At 43.2% G+C, this 17850-nt stretch overlaps 1 protein-coding gene and 1 pseudogene across 1 annotated transcript; one reads left to right on the top strand and one right to left on the bottom strand.

Annotated features, from left to right (window-relative positions):
• Positions 1-3868: 3868 nt before the first annotated feature.
• LOC128465360 (vomeronasal type-2 receptor 26-like) lies at positions 3869-16296 on the bottom strand. Its single transcript, XM_053448160.1, has 4 exons — positions 16177-16296; positions 14640-14936; positions 5208-5404; positions 3869-4757 (listed from the first exon to the last, which is right to left on the bottom strand). The coding sequence occupies exons 1-4, from the start codon at positions 16294-16296 to the stop codon at positions 3869-3871; spliced, it is 1503 nt and encodes a 500-aa protein (XP_053304135.1).
• On the top strand, positions 9592-9772 carry LOC128468769 (uncharacterized; annotated as a pseudogene).
• Positions 16297-17850: the final 1554 nt, after the last annotated feature.

Here is a 17850-nt window from a genome sequence, read left to right on the forward strand (position 1 = left end):
CAGGTCCTCACAGACCTGCATAGAGATCGTAGCGTCTCTGTGCCTCATCGGAGGGCAGGATATCCCCGCAGGGGATATCCTGTCCTCCGATGACCTTCTGGGTTACGTCAGCAGTGACGCAACCCGGAAGTGAATGCCCGATCGCGCGTTTGAAACTGCGCGATCGGGCAGTTTACCGGTAACAGCTTACCGGCTTTCATGCCGGAAGCTGTTACAGGCGATCGGACAGCAGAAAGCCAGCAAAGCCGGCTTCTGCTGTCAGTGGGGAATCCAGGCTGTCAAACGACAGCCTGGTCTCCCGTGCAGCGGCAGGGATGTGTCCCTGACGCTGCACGAAGGGCTGGACGTACCGGGACATCTATAGGGGTTTCTTTGTGGGCGTTTTTTGGACGTCCCGGTACGTCTATAGGGGAACGAAGGGGTTAAAAAAAAAATATTTAAAAAAAAACTCAAACTTGGATGACTAATCTATGTTACATGACTTTAAACAGGAAGGCGATTAGCGAGTCCCTTCGGCCCCCTGTCAAATTAAAGGACACCTTATTACCAGAGGAGGGGGCATAACAATTGTCTTCCCTCAAATGCCACCAGGTGGATAATAACCTCTTCAGACCCCTTATGACATACCTGTAACAAGAAGCGCATTAGGACGTACAGGTATGTCCTAAGGGGACTGAAGAGGTTAATTATCCCCTGCACCACCAGGGTATGAGGGATAACAATACCATGGTGGTTATGGAAGTGATTTGTATTACCTCATATGTATGAAGATTATTTTTTTTGCTGGTACTTGACAAATCGAGAGTCTCTGATGTTAAGACAGGGGTTGATGAATTTGGTTTGGATCTAGGAGGCGGCTTTTTTTCTTCCCCAATCGTGTTTTTATTTTCCTGCTGTCCATGATTTGTCGAGCCTTGCCATACACTTGCCATACACTTGCCATACACTTGCCATACACTTACACACCATACACTACACTTGTGGACACACCGTACACTACATGCTGACATACATACTTACGCTAATGTCATAGATAACAAAAACACTGTACATGCTTGCACCACACTCATACACAATAAGAGACTGTGTTTATTTGACTGTAGCATGACTATTTTGAACCTCCTGTGTCCCGTCTACTGTGAGTACCCTGCAGAGGCACACACTACCACATCTGGTGGCAGCGGTGGGATAGGGTGCCTGGGTACTGTGGGGATGGAGCTGACACCGTGGGGGGGGGTTATGCGCAGTCCTGTGCTACAAATGGCCACAGGAAAAGGCAAAGGTTTGTTAAATGTATTATACCTGTGGTAATAGGTGGATACTGTTTTCTAAATCACCTTCCCAAAACACCTCCCAGTCACGTCCCAGCATAAGAGGTAATCCTATCTGGATTGTGTCGCTATCGGTGACATCTTTCTCTATAAAGGCTCTGATATATTCCTCACTCACATTAGGCCCAAGTAGCGTCAGTTGGGAGTGATTTTGACTTACAGGATACACCCTCAGAAAGGGAATGCGACTCTCGAGCAGGACAGTGAATGCTAGCTGTGTGATTTTCTTTTGTATATTGCTTTGCGAGTGCGAATGCATATTTGCCAGTGCCATGTGGCCAGCCTGTGCTTGCTTGGGGACCCCACAAGTGACTAAGCACTGAGCAGAGGAAACACTTCCTTCAGTGGACACAGAATGAGTCCGGGTTGATAAGTAGAAACAAAGCCAGTTGAGGGAGTGATTGCTTATGCCAGATTTTTTGAGTTAATCAAGGTATAATGATCAACTGTGATGGATGTGCTCCATAATGATCAACTGTGTCAAGGTCTTTACATAATCTGGGAAGGAAGCAACAGTGAGCTCACCTTCCTCAATGCCATAGGAGAGGACCTCACTGCTAACCTTTAAGGGGGCGTTAATTGTTCGGCGATTTGAACAAAAGCTGGAGTGAAGTAAGGTGAGGTAGTTTGTCTCCAAATTTTCCAAGACTTTGGAGAAGATAGGGAGCCAGGACATGTCTGTAGTTTTATTTATTTTTTAAATTTTTTGTTAACCAATGCTTGATTTTAGAGTGGAATCAGAAAGAAGAGGGAGAAACTAAAAGGATCATCACTAGATTACTGTCACAGAAATAGGCAGCGTTCCAAAGAACCATAAATGCCTCCATATACCCTCAAGGGGAGGCCCAGACAAAGTACCCAAAAGCTGGTCAGGGGGGGTGGTAAGGGCTGTCTAACCATGTGATCCAGGATCCCTGCTTCCCTCCAGTAGAAGAGTGTACTAACTCCACCACCACCCAAACCCTACCTTTCAATCCGGTCCTTGTATGAAGGAACTGAAGGCTTCCACCAATGTAGGTGATCAGACCTTTGGCCGAAGGGACCACCTATACTCTGCATTGCATCCAAGCTGATTCGTTACTCGCACCAAGGCCCCATTGACTGATTTCCACAAGGGCAGTATGGGCGGATGGCCCTACAAAATGTGGAGGAAGGTCCCAACTTCCCTACCACACATCGAGCAGCTGATGCCTGCTCCAGAGTAGGAGGTGACCCATCCTACTTGGGCTACTATACAACAAGGTCAGGACTTTATAAGCATTTTCCTGGATCTTGGACGCAATGAAGCATGACCCTCTGAGAGGGATCGCTCCAACGCGACCTCAGCTTGCTGGGGGAACAACCTCCACCCAAATAAAGCAATTTTTATGCCAGAGAGATTCCCCTCCTGGGCAAGGATTCTCGTGAACAAAGTTCTTCAAAGTCAGTAAGGTCCTGTGAGACTGTCTCCCAGGTAGAGAGTCGATGTAATCTGCTGTCTGAGTTTACTGAAACCGCTCTAATCCTACAAACGTGCCATAGGCAAGGGAAAGAGCATAGCACCTCTCCCCCACCCCTGGACCACAGTGGCCTCAACCAAAGAATGCAACTGCCATGCTGCTCAGTAACTGAAGCCGTAGCTATATACCTGAGCCCAGGATGTTACTAAGTTTTTGTGGCTAATGCCCTTCTACATGCACTGGGTATGTAACCACCAGGTAGCAATTAATTCATTAGTAATGAGGTAGGCAATCACTGGAGCACTGAGCTTTAGCAACATTGCAGGTAGATGGCCAGGCACACATTGTGATTTCATTTGTAGCTTCAGAAGGTGCCTAATTGCTTCACTTTGAAGTTCTGGCTTGAACTGGAATTCCGCAGTAGTTTTGATCCTACAGGAAGCAGAAGCTCGGTAAGCGATCACATCCTCATTTTCATCGCCAATTTTGGGACGTCTCCAGGGGGCATTGTACTTTGTGTACCATTACTTCTAAATACACAACTTGTTCTTTATGCATGTATATTTTTTTTTGCACAAGTATACTTAGTGTTATCATTCATAGTGTAATAAATAGGGAGGTGGAATAAGTGCAGTGCTAATACTGACGCTATGACCGGGGTACAATATTTTTATTACTTCCTGTGTGGCTTTGGCCTCCTTGCCTGTCTGACATTTATTTTTTCCAGGAATAAAACAACCTTTCTCAGATAAGCCTGCGAGTAACTGCTCGCTGTGCTGGTACAAAATTGAAGGATAATTTGGCATCATCAGGAATATGATGTCATACTAAATGTACAATAATGTCCATAACTAGTACATAAGCATCTGTCCGTATACAGAAAAGAACTGAAGCAAACACAAATTATCCAGGAATATTATAAGCACAGAAGGACAGAGACATGTCCAGGAGGCTGAACAGAAAGATAATATTTCATATAAAATGTATAGATGATAAAAGAAAAACATAACTTTTATATATTTTTTTAATAGACAGTATACTAATTACATTACCACATTTGATACAGGATTGGCTGATAAATATCATATTGTTTATTTATTACTTTAATAGACGTCTTCTGTTTATCTCTGTTTTTCTTAGCAAAATGTAACATTTTGGTAAAAACATAAAGCTTAATAACCCAGCAGTTGATGCCAATATAGCAAAAATCTCTACGGCCACCATGTATTTTCCTTTGGTGCTCAGATAGGCCGGGATCATCGCAATCCAAACGCTGCAGAACACCAGCATGCTGAAGGTGATGTACTTGGCCTCATTAAAACTGTCCGGTAATGTCCTGGCTAAAAAAGCTATAATAAAACTAACAGCTGCCAGAAGCCCCAAATAACCCAGGACACAGTAGAAGGCGATGACCGAGCCCTCGTTACACTGAACAATGATCTTTTCACTGTATGAGTGCATGTCCAGCTCCTGAAAAGGAGGAGAAATGGCCAACCAAATAATGGTAATGAAAACCTGAATGGAGGAAGACATCAGAACTATTATGTTGAACACTTTGGCTCCCATCCATTTTTTCCAGTAACTCCCAGGTTTGGTGGCCTTGAAAGCGATGCAAACCATTAAGGTCTTGGCCAACACGCAGGACACAGCTACTGAGAAGATGATCCCAAAAGCAGTTTGTCGCAGCATGCAGGTTACATCCTCAGGACGACCGAGGAACAGAAACACACAGAGGAAGCTCAAGATGATGGAGACCAGGAGGAGGAAGCTGAGGTTCCTGTTATTGGCTCTAACTGTAGGAGTGTCCCAGTACAGGATAAAAATACCCAATACAAAGAAACTCAAGATTAAAAAAAAAACGCTGATAAAGAAAAAAATTGGAACCATTATATCGTCTTTGTATGACAGGAAGTCGTAAGTCTTAGGAATACACTTCACTTTTTTCTCGTCAGGCCATTCGTTATCTGGGCATGTCTGGCAGTTTTCACTGTCTGGAATAAAGAAGACAATGACTGGGATATATGAAAGTGTTTCTGTAGTGTGATAGCAACACTATTATTTTCAGGAGAAGAGGGGTTTTTTTTTTTTTAGATACCATTAGTTTGCTCATATCATTTTTACTAAATATCATAATTTACTAAAAAAAAAAAAATCACAAATGATGGTAAAAAAAAAAAACAAAAAAAAAACAGTTTGCCTTTTACTTGAAAAATATTTTACACATCTACAAAAAACAAAGAAGGAAATTGCTAAATAGATTCTGATATTTGTTCTGAGTTTAGAAATATATATATTTTTTGCTTTATGTTTACATGTTATAAGGCAATATGTTCAGTTAGCATATTGCTATTTTAAAACTCCCACCCCCCTTCCAAGCAGCATACCTTAGGGTTTTCTTCCTAAGGACAGGTCACACTTTCATTTTGCAGATACTTACCCGAGTTGTTTGGTTCGGAGGTCTGCGGTAGCATCTCCCGGTTGTGTAGGCAACCGTAGTTCCTCCGGTGGACTCCAGAACGGGTTCAGCTCCCACTTGTTGCAGCCTCCTAAGCGAAGCTGCCGAAGACATCCGCCATCTTTATGATGTTTGACAGTGTTCAAGATTGCTTGAGTTGTGGAGTCTCGCAGCGTGCTCTGATGACGTCGGCAGACAAGTTTTGGCATGAAACGTTAAAGCCGAATGGTGATCTCTGAGCAGTATAATGCTGTGTTTGGGTGAATTGAGTGCTCCCTACCATTGTGATTTGGTACAGCTTCTAAAGCTTACAAGTATTCTGTAGCGAACTTTTAAAAAATTTTGTCAGTCCCTTCCAACCTCTCAATTTAGTGACCTGCTGTCACGACACAGTGTAGGAAGGAGATACCAAAGTCAGGTAGGACTGGTAAGGGGTAGTCCAATATGCCGAGGTCAGCGAGCCAGAGATCAGGAATGTCGAAATGTAGGCCGAGGTCAGTATACCGGAGAACAGGAACATTGTGGGATAAACCGAGGTCAGGATACCAGAAGACAGAGTAAACAGGAACAAGCCAGGTAAGCAATAGGAGAGCAAACGGAACGCGTACTGAGGAATAGACACTACCAAGATAGGCACAACCATCAGAAGGCAATGACTGTAGGTTTCAGAGTCTCTTAAATAGGCACAGGAGTTTTGGCACTAATTAGAGTTTTCCCGCCAAATATTCAAAGTCCCGTTATGTCACTTTCTCTGCGGTCATCTTGCATGTGGCGTATTCGTAACCTCCCTGTATAAGGCAAGGCAATTTTTGCCAGCACCACTAGGTGGCGTGAAGAGGAACGAGTCCGGGCACCGGAGCTGGACCTGTCTCCTGTCTGCAGCTGCCGGGATTCCTGCACAGAGGCGGGAGGTCCCCCCCCTTCTTCACGGTGGCTGTGGGTGCTGGGCAGAGGCGGGGAGTCTCCTCAGTCTTCGCGGCTGCTGCTGGGCAGAGGCGCGGGGTCTTCCCCTTCTTCGCGGTGGCTGCAGCTGCTGGGCAGAGGCAGGGGGTCTCCCCCTTCTTCACAGCGGCTGAGGCTGCTGGGCAAAAGCGGGGGGTCTCCCTCTTCTTCACGGCGGCTGTGGTTGCTGTGCAGAGATGGGGGGGTCTCCCCCTTCCTCGTGGCCGCTGCCGAGCGGGGAACCCGGAAGAAAAAAAATGTAAGGAATCCTCAGATATTTCCCCTGAACAGGAATCAGACTTTACTAGTTTTCAAAGAGAAAGTCTGACGTCATCCACAGAAGAAGATGAAATTAATGACAACTTGTCTGGTTTTTCTGTTCATGGGATATGAAGACACACCAGTACAGGGCACCTCCTTTTTACCATAAAAAAAAGACCTACAGTTTTTCCTTTACATCCATTGTTTAACGAGACTATGCAATTACAGTGAAATATCCTGACAAGAAGGCCTTGATTTCAAAACTCTTTAAATCTTTATTTTTGTTGGATGAGGAAGAATCTAAGTTCTTAGAAGCTCCTACTTCAATTGACAAGGCTGTTTCTAGTTTAGTAAACTATTCCTATTGAAGATTCTTCAGGTCTTAAAGACATGGATAGGGAAGCTGGGAATAAACAGGAACATTCGCTTATTCCAGGATCTTCTTGGTTCACAAACCAAATATTACTGTAAAAGTCTGTAAAAAAGGAATTCAAAATATAGTCCCTTTTGTCAGTGGCTCAATTTGCAGTTTGGAAAGGATCCTCCCTTCTTAGTTTCCAATTTCAGGCTCTCCCATTCAGCCTCTCTTCGGCCCCAAGAATTTTCACAAAAGTCATGGTAATTTTCATGGCTCTGCTTCCATCACAAGGTATTTAAATCATCAAATACCTAGACAGTTGGTTCATAAAGGCTCGCTACTCAGTCTGCATATTTCAAAGGTCATTGTTTTGTTGAAGGCTCACAGTTGGATTGTAATTTTTAGTCATTTCAGAATCTGATTCCTAGGTATGTGGTAGACTCCATAAACATGATGTTTTTTTCTTCCCAACAAGAAAAGTGTTCTCAAAAGATCAGTCCGGAGATTCGTTTATTGCTCCCGCTTTATTCGAAAGGCCATGAGGGTGGCTGCTATCTCAGGGGTCCTTTGGGCAAAGGCACGCATGCGGCCTCTTCGGAGTTTGATCCTAAAATCCTGGGACAGAAGGCCTCACACTCTGGAAAGGTTAATTTGGGTACCCAGACCATTAAAGGCCAACCTTGCTTAGTGGCTAGTGCGTGCTCACCTCAAAAAGGGTATGCCTTTCCGTCAAGGCCTATGGTACCACATTACAACAGACACCTCCAGGATAGGTTGGGGGTGCATATGCCTAGCCGAATAGCAAAAGGACTGTGGGGACAAAATTTTCTGGCGCTCAAAGCAGTGTGTATGGCTCTTCTGTGTTTGAATCTGTTTGTCAAAGGCCTTTCTGTGCAGGTTCTCTCAGACAATACTATAGCAGTACCTTAGTTAAAAAACCAAGGCGGAACAAGATCCAGTTCCCTGGGACAGTTATGCACAAGAATAATGACTTGGTCAGAGAGAAATCTCCTTGCTTTGTCAGCAGTTCACAAAGTCTCTGATTCCTGGGTTCTTCAAAAGATCCAGGAGGAAAAATCAAGGGCTGTTGTCATCATGCCAATGTAAACCACCTTATAGTAATTTTCATTAGGACAAGGTTGTTTTAAGACCCTTCAGAGACTTTCATCCAAAAGTTACTTCCTCCCCAAATATCATTTAGGAAGTTGTTTTGCCTTCCTTATGTCGAAATCCAGTTTCTCCCTTTAGAAAAGGAATTTAATTCCTTGGATGTTAAACGTTGTCTCTCTGTTTTTTGGATAGGACTCCATTTAAAAAATCTAATCTTTTTTATTGTGTGTTTTAGTGCCAAAAAATAATTCAGGGCTTCTAAGTTTGCTTTGGTGGCTTAAAGAGACTATAAAACTGTTTTGGAAGGTCTCACTCCTCCATTCTCCATTACTACCCAATCTGCTAGAGTTGTTGCCACCTTCTGGGTGTAAACTATAGCTGCCTCACCTAACCAGGTTTGTAAAGCCCCCCACCTGATCATCTGTACACACCTTCTCAAAACAATACAGGCCTCTGAGGATGTTGCTCTTGGATACAAGGTCCTGCAGGCAGTAGTTAAGCACTCAACCCACCCTTCTTAAACTATCTTGCTACATCTCTAAGGTATGCTGCCGCTTGATGTCAGGGAAAGACAAACCAAAAATTTATGGTAAGAACTGTTGTCTTTTGCACATCTGATCATCCAGTGCTGATGTCCTTTTTGGGACATCTTTGGAGATGGCAAACACATTACCCCCATCAAGCCATATAACTAGGAAACCAGAATATTTCAAATGGTAGTATTTTCCCTACACAGTTCTTAGGTATAGTATTGCAAGCTACTTTATTATCATTTAGTAAATTTGCAATTCGTACAAATTGCAGAATGCACAAGTAATGTTAAACTTTAAGGAATATTTTAGACAGTAAAAGACGGCAAGCAAAAAAAAACCATGATCTACAGAGGAGATGTTTTAACTACAGAGGATTATAGCGCTAGGGATTTTTTGTAAAACAGTGATATCTGGCAACATTCTGTCACTTCCACTGAATTGTCCAACCCAGCCGCTCCGGCTTCCTCTGTCAACGAGTTGGACGCCTGAATTGCTCCTTAATCTGTATCACATTCACCTACCTGTTACATTGGACATTTCACCCTCAGAACAAGGAATACAGTCATAGCAGCAGGTTTTATATCCAGAAGCTTTTCTATATCCTGGAGGGCAGTAGTCATTGCATCGAGCCCATGGGATCTGGAATATGAAACAACATACTAAATATTAGACTTGGGCACCAGGGGGCTCGTCTTTGTGCTCATCTTCGGCAAAAAAAAAATCTTTGTATCCCGCGAATATTCGCCCGTTCCTGTCTTCTCTTCTGGCGAATATTCGTGGACATTCTTTGTGTTCGTTTTTTCTTCATTTTTTCCGGTTAAGGGGTTAATACGGGGTTAACGCGTACCGCAGCAGCCCTGGCGCCAGGAGTTTAAATGTCCATATGAGCAACTCTATTGGTCTATTTAGCCCCTATTTAGTGGTAGTGTGTTCATTTTCATTTATTAATTATTTAAATAAAATATATTCCCATGATCCGCTGGTCTCCCCGCTGCACTCGCGGACATTAATTCTGTCGAACTTGCAAACTCTTTTTTTCTATTTATTTAGGGGTTTTTTTTTTGTATTAAACTGTTAGACGAAAGGATCATGGGAATATATTTTATTTGAATAAATGCAAATGAGCACACTGCCACATATGGTTAATATATCTTCGGACAGAATCGCTTCTCGGCCTTTTTGCTAAGATCAAGTGTAGTACCCCTGTGGCCTGGGGGGGGGGACACTGATCCTCTGGCCTTAGGGCTGGGAAAGCATGGAGTCGAGGTGCTGATTTGCCCCAGTATACATATGCTGGAGTCACCATGTGCAGCTTGCACGCCTCTGCACATGGTGAGCGCACGGTCACACCAGGCAGTTCTATGCACGTCCTTTCCCTTGACCCATCAGGGCTTGGGTTTGCGACTCTATTTTTGAACCCGGTCGAGCCATAAATGGCCGACCCCTATTTATTTAATTTATATAATCACAATGTGTGAAACACGTGTGCCTATTAATTTGGTTTTCAGATTTTCACGTTTTTTTTTACCCACTTGCGAGGCCACGATCACCCTTTTGATTTTCGTTTTGGTAACCACGATTTGGATCACTGTTTTATTTTTTTGAGGCAGTGAAGCCTAATGCCCTGAAGGCAAAAGGGGTCTCACCCTTCGGGGTGAGACTCGAAGATCCGGCCCCTCCATGGGGGGGGTTTGACTGGGTTCCCCTTGAGGGAACCCAGTATTGTATTCTGGGCTTCTGTGGCCTCTTGCTGTTCAATCAAGACAGATGCATGAAAGCAGAGTTTGGAAATCTGACACACACTGTGCCTATAATGTTCTGATATCTGGGCCCTGGGCAGATCTTTACCTGTCAGGGTTATGGTCTGTTCTGCATTCGAGTTCTGCACATGACTTGAGATCAAACATGGCACAGGACTTGGACTTGGGACCTCAAATCTACAAGTTGTTGACGAATTGTATTGCAGTTGTCTGCACTCAGGGTGCTTCCACCTGTATCTCTGATCAGTGGGCAATTAAAACTTGCTCCTAGTCTGGATTCCTGACTCAGTGATATGTTGCCCGTTCAGCTTGTGTTGTGGCCACTTGTTTAGTATCTGACTTCTTGCATGTTTGCCTGCCCCTGAGTCTGGACCGTCTGACTATGCTTCTGGTTTATCCCTTTGTACCTTGTCTCTAGATAGTTTTGTGCCTACTTACACTGCTTGTGTGATTTGTATCCTGCGAAGATTCTGTATATAATGCAGCCAGTCTCCACTATTATACTATATTCTCGTGTGGGATGCTTCCTAAGGGCACCGCAAACTCTAGCTAATAAACAGCATGCACTAGGTATAAAAAACACAGACAGATTATCAGTTTCTCTTGTGGATACTACTAGCAAAATATTTTTTATATATATTTGATATACCGTATTGGCCCGAATATAGGCCGCACTTTTTTCCCCCCAGTCTTTAAAGTGGGGGTGCGGCCTATATTCGGGGTCTAGCACCCGACGCCCGGGACACGCAGGCAGCGGGGTTAGGATACAGATCCCCCGCAGTGGTGCAGGGGACCTGCATCCTACTGTCTGATACGCTCAGACAGCCTCCCCTGCCGGCACTTTCCACGGGGGGAGTACCGGCACGGGAGGTTGTCTAAGCGCATCGCACGGACGTTCACCGGCAGCGGCGATGCGCCATTGCCGGTGAACATCCGCACGATGCATTTTAACCCCCCCGACTTACCAGAGCAGACTCCCGGGTGTCTTGCAGGGCCGGTGGAAGACATCTACGCAATACGCGTATACAACTTCCGGGAGTTGTATACACGATGCGCATAGATGTCCCCCTCTGGCCCCGTAAGAGACCCGGGAGTCTACTCTGGTAAATGGGGGGGGGACAGAGTGGCAGCATATCTCGGGGGGGAGGACAGAGTGGCAGCATATCGAGGGGGGGGAGAGGACAGAGTGGCAGCATATCTCGGGGGGGAGGACAGAGTGGCAGCATATCTCGGGGGGGAGAGGACAGAGTGGCAGCATATCTTGGGGGGGGAGAGGACAGAGTGGCAGCATATCTTGGGGGGGGAGAGGACAGAGTGGCAGCATGTTTTTTGGTGCTTTTTTAAAGAAAAAAACACCAAACTTTTAGGGTGCGGCCTATATACGGGGGCGGCCTATATCCGAGCCAATACGGTATATCATGAAAATATTATTGATACGTAATGAAAATGATTGCAGTTAACACAAAAAGACAAATGTTCTGCTTCATCATTCTTTACTCAAGAAGCAAATGTAAATATTGGACATAGGCATTCAGATTTCTCTGAATTTTTCATAAGAACAAAAATTGTCATTTTTATGAATTTGTATAAATGTCCGAAAAGGAAGAGCCCCAACAATACAAACTAAAACAAAGCACGGTGATCCAAATTTTTATTTGCATTTCATTGGGCTTTTTCACTCTCTAACTCTGTCCATGTCTCCCTACGTTCTCAGTGTCCCTGGTTCTCCTTTGCTCTGTTTCTTGTTGTCCATTTGTTCTGTCTTCTCGAGTCGTTAATTATCTGCAGCATTATCCTGGCCTGGTGGAATAGTTCTGTGAAAAGGATTTATAGGAAGTAGGGTTGTAAACACTGGCAGGTAGGCCTTGACACTGGGTTACCCACAGTAAGGTGGCACAACTGACTAAACCCCTCACAGTAAGTAGAACAGGATCCAGGTGATTGACAGAGGTCCTCAAAGGGCCTGGTCTCAGAGGAGTGCCATGAAACAGAGAAGCCAAGATTAAAAACCTAACCCACAGGAGCAGCACAGCTGGGCTAAAGTGTCTGCTTGATTGGAAATGTGGTCACAGCCACAGAAATCACAGTAACTGAGGACGATAGCCAGAAGGACAATATGTGCTAGGACGGGGTCAGTAGTTAGCCAGTCAGTAGCCAGAAATCCCCAAATAAGTGATAGAAGCCAAAGGTACTACACAGTCAATATGTGGTCGATCAACAAGCTAAGCTCAATAGCCAGATAACAAGAACTACTCAATACCGAGGGTCAGAAGGTGGTGGGTACAGGGAGCTGGTATCAGGACCCTAAGTGTCAATATTAACAAGGCACAACAACCGAGCAACTAGTAAAGACGTCAAATGCCGTTATTTAGTTAATTGGGTAAGTTGGGTAATTGTGTAGGATTGCCTTTTAAAAGGTTTATTTCAGTGCATGAAGTACATGACACTCGCCACTGGGTGATGTCTGCCAGTCATTGTTTAAGGTTTCCCGCTCAGTTTCCATCTGACTCTGCTGAGCACTCTGACAATGTGAGGATGGTGATATCACTATAGGCCCCGATAAGCTGCAGAGACCGTTAAATACTTGTTCTGGCTTGTTAAGAAAAGTGAACCACAGGAGAAGACATGGAGCAAAGCAGAAGTGGAGACACGGAGAAGGAAGAGAGATATTGACAGAGAGAGTGTGAGTGGGTGACTGAAAACAAAGTTCTTGTCCTTATGGCAAAATCGCACTGAATTTTATTTGAATTGAAAGAGCGGGAAACTAAATTGGTTGTCATAAAACAAATTGACTAAAAACAAGTCTAGTAAATATTTATTCTCATTTTATCTAGTTGGGGTGGCTTCAAAGCTTTTAGGTATGATCACGCTTCCAGCTCTTAAGTGTTACAACCTTCTGTTTTTGTGTTGGGATTGAGCTTTTAATCAGTTGGGTTAAGTGACAAAACTCCATTGAGCGTCCAGGCTCCAACTTGAGAAGTAAGTGCATGTAACCGTAACATTTTTAGTGCAAATTCCTCCTCGAGGGCATATTCCTACTCAGCTAGTTAACCAATCTACAAGTACTTAAAGCAAGGCATTGGATTATTTCTTACTTTTCCATTTTTCCAGATTATATTTTCATATGTTATAGAATGATCTTTATAAAACCTTGAAATGTCAGACGTTCCCACGTGACGTCTTTCTAATATGTTCGTAGTTTTATTGGTTTTAAGGATCAGGTTTTCAAGATAATATACACTTCCAATTTCTCCTCTCTCATTAAAAAAAATGTCCTTTCCAGAATTGTCTGTGTAACGCACTCTTCTTACATAATCACGAAGCTTAAAAAATAAAGTACATAAATTGTAAAACAAACCAGTATGTGGAAAATGAATCATTCAGCACTCATATCCTAAGAAATAACTAATAAAGTAATTGATAACATAATGTATGTTAAGTACTGAGGCTTAGCACCCTGAGCTGGGGGCACCGCAGTGTTTCGGTTGTCCAAAGAGGCTGGCCTTTATCGTGGAATTCACCTTCGCTGCGTCAGCATGAGATTAGTCTTTAACCCCTTCTGTCCCCTATAGACGTACCGGTATGTCCATAAACCGCATCTCCAAGAATCCCCTACCGACGTACATGTATATTCTGACATTCATGCAGCGGCAGGGACACATCCCTGCTGCTACACGGGAGATCAGGCTGTCGTTTTACAGTCTGGACTCCCCCCGACATGATGCTGGCTTCTGCTGCCCGATCTCCTGTAACAGCTGTTACAGTTTTAAATGCCCGACTTGCGCGTTGAGCCTGTAGAACTCAAAGGCTTGGAGGGGTGAATCTCCTTTGACACAATGATATTATATTATATATACATTTTAACTAAAAGTGGTGCCCACCCTGTGGCCTGGGGATCTGCAGCACCGCGTTAGAAGATATTTAGTTTATTCATTATATAATATACCTTTTTTTTATAGCCATTCTTCCTTTGATTAATTTCATGTTCTTTTCTGGATAAAAAAAGCATATTGTGCAGCGCATGTGCCAGGACATAAACGGCCGTGTACACAGGGTATGAGAAGGTAATTTTTGTTATTCCCAACTTGATGATGTGTTCCTTTTCCGTGCAGTTATTAGCAGTAAAGTCATAAATTATTTGAAACAGACCGTTCTTCGCATCATTAGATATTAAGCAGTGAAATTCTGTTAACCAAATATCTTGAAGTATTGGATCAGACGGGCGATTGGATGGACGGACATTATCCAGGAAAGTCTCCATGCCAGGAATCACTCTATTGGATGGAGCAAAACTTAAACTACAATTAAATGACATCATTGCCTGTAAAGTGAAAAACAACGCATTTGACCACGAAGCTTTAAGGATAAGTGTCGTATTTTCCAAAACATGTGTGGATTTATGAAAAAGCATTTTGCAATTCATAGCACATGTTCCACAAGCTATGAGCACCTGTGATGTTGACTTCTCAATAACGGCCAGATCCTTATGGGTTCCTTCCATTGTTACAGACATTTTAATAATGAGCTCGATGCAGATCCCGTGGCTGGTGAGCACGTGGCTGAGCTCCTGGAGCTCCCGCTCTCCACTTTCATCCTGTGATGTGATTATTCCAACCCAGTTCCATCCGTAATGTTTCAGCAACTTCACAATCATTTCATATTGAATCTGATCTCCTTGAAATAGTTGGATGTAGTTGGGGTACAGCGCCCCGTCACTGACCAGTGCGTCAGATACCTCATAGCTGATCTAATAAGATTTATAATAGTTAGTGATCGGGACCTTTCATTTTTTTAATGGCTACAAATGGTTTACATTTCATATACAAATATCTATTTAGGCCAAAGAGCTTTTAGCCACCAATGGTTCCACTGAATGCATCAGTCTTTATTGATCTATATTTTGAAACCTTAAGAAAACAATAAAATAAAAAATAAGGTTTACACGATCAATGCCAATATTACTTGTATTACTGCCCACCGTTTCACCGTTTTCCTTCTCTCCGACAGCACGGCTGCCGTTATGTTTGCATTTATATACTACATGCTTTATTTAAAAATAATGGCCAGAGTGGTGGGAGTTCCTTTTTATGCTGAAATTCACACGTTTATGTACGATATAATACGATATAATATATATAAAACATATGATGCAGCAAGATTTTTAAAAAAGTGTACAGACCCAGAATATTATGGACAGTTCTAAAGACCCCTTCTCCGGAAGAATAATGACATCCTGGAGAGAGTTCAGATGGGGGGGGACTTAAACGCTTTGCAAGAAAAAAAATTGTAAGAATAAAGGTTCTCAATCTGTCCAGCATGGGAGATGAAGAAAGAGAGAGAGAGATTTAAATACATAAAGGGATTTAACAGAGGAGAGGAGGGAAGTTACAACAAGAGACCAGAATGTAAAAGTAGAGGCTCAGAGGCTGAATGGAAGGAAGGTTTACTTTACTGAGAGAGTAGGAGATGCATGAAATGGGCTACCAGCAGAAATGATAGAGACTAATCCAGTTAAGGAATAAAAACATGCGTGGGATAGACATATAACGCCTGAATCTAAGACGAGACCAACGACTGATTAAGGTCTGCGTCTTTACAGCAGGAGAAACAGACCGTCTCGATGGGCCGGATGGTTTCTACGGCCACATTCTGTGTTTCTATTTTTCTGTTTCCTCTTTGTAGCAGAATCTAAGGAATGCAACGCACATCACTCCTAGCCAGCCATCTAACTCTGTGTACACAGAATCAATAAGCTAATTGTGTTGTCTGTAACTATTGTCTGCCATCAAAATTCTAGGCTTCTATCTTTCTGCCTTATAATAAACGCTTTATAGTAACTCAGTATTTGGTCTCTTTGGCTGTTCTGGTATCAGTTGGTTTTATTGTAAAAAATCAAACTCAGGGTAATTTTTAAGTTAAACTACACATCCTATCAGTCCGAGCCATCTGCACCTTCAGCCCACAGAGAGCTTTCAGCGGCCTCTTACCTGCGGGTATCCGTACAGCCTGAGGATCTCCACCACTTGGATTGTAGCCGTTCTAAGATTTCCGATTAATCCTGCAAATTTATTACTTCCTTGGCAGGAATAATTTGGAAATTCACCCATTTCCCCTGATAATATTTGAACCAAATTCTGTAAAGATTTCCTGGCATTTCCACAAATATCATAAACATGGTAACCCAGAGTGATATTGGGTAAAATATGCGGGGTCCGGTTAATCTCATCAACAGCAAAGATAAAAGCCAGGAGATTTCTGTATTCTGTACGCTCTATACTGGGGGGAAATAAGGCTCAATTATTAATACTTTATTCTGTAAGGTATTAATGAAATTTGTTTCCAACAAAAAATAAACGGACTTAACATTCAGCTAACAGACAACATGAAATAAACATCCATCAGCCTAAAAGAGAGAAGATATTCTGCTGATCTGCGGCCCCCGGGCTATCAGGAAATGCTATTTGCTCTGTTTTGTGTCACGGTGTAAATGGATCTCAAAATTCCCCATGAAAATATTTAAAGTAAATAAATGATTTAAAAAAACGCTCTTAGGTCTGTCTTCATTACCTGCAGATAAATTACTGACAGCTTTCTAAGTGCATAGAAACTGTTTCCTATAATACCAAGGCAGAGGAAGGGTTAACAGGCTTCAGTATTTCTGTACATTCAAAATCAATATATTTAACCGTTTCACTGATTTTAATAAAAATGGAGAAATATTGTGCTTTTTATGGCTGATTTAGTTAGACCAAAGGTCTCAGATCCCCCAGTTTGGGGTATCGCTCTGCGCAGGCCGAGGGCCCTCTGTAGTAACATCTCGTGCCGAGGAGCTCACGGGAACCTCCAGCAGGGTTACAGGGATAGAAACTGATGTCTTTTAACAGCAGCCCTTGCCAGACCATCCTAAAAGGGCTGTCACGCTGGCCTCGCTGGAAGTGACCCATCTCTTTATTAAAGGCCAGTGATGGAGGCTCATACACCTTACCTGTATAGAGCGCCCCAGACATGCGATAAAAATGTAACACAGAAAATGCACTTACTATGCGCAGATACAATAAAAGGGAACGTATCTGATTTTTCCATAATAAAATTCTTTTATCCCGGTATTAACTGTAAATAATCCTCCAATCATCACATCTCCTTCCTGATAATATTTATACTCAAACTGGCAATCTTTCCTTGAGATGTGACATCCAGGAGCTGATCTCAGAATGACGCGTGTCCCTGCTATTACTCCCAGTAAGCTCAGGCACAGAATGACTCCAAAATGTGGAGCCGAGGGCAGAATGAGATCCATCACAGACCCCGCGTCCTTCTCAGTGTGATCAGCAGCAGCTCTGCAGCTCCCGGTATATATCTGTGATCAGCGCTATATTAAACCAGCCGGCCGCGGCTCAGATAAATATATCCAGCTCTCTGATCACACGTTGGGATTTATTCTCTGCGAGGGAGAGAGCGTTAAATCCCCGGACTAACAGAAAGAATAACTGAAGTCAAAAGTAAAAATGTCCAGTAATTGCTGCTTCTATATTACTGTCACTTAAAATGAAATTCACTTTCAAATTATTTCGGCATCTAAGGAGGATATTAAGGTTTGTGTCCGACCAGCATTTAACTTTTTTTCTGCCAATAGGATGTGAAAGTTCATACAGGGCAGTTGG

This window comes from Spea bombifrons, chromosome 1 (genome assembly GCF_027358695.1).
Source record: "Spea bombifrons isolate aSpeBom1 chromosome 1, aSpeBom1.2.pri, whole genome shotgun sequence".
NCBI lineage: Eukaryota > Metazoa > Chordata > Amphibia > Anura > Pelobatidae > Spea > Spea bombifrons.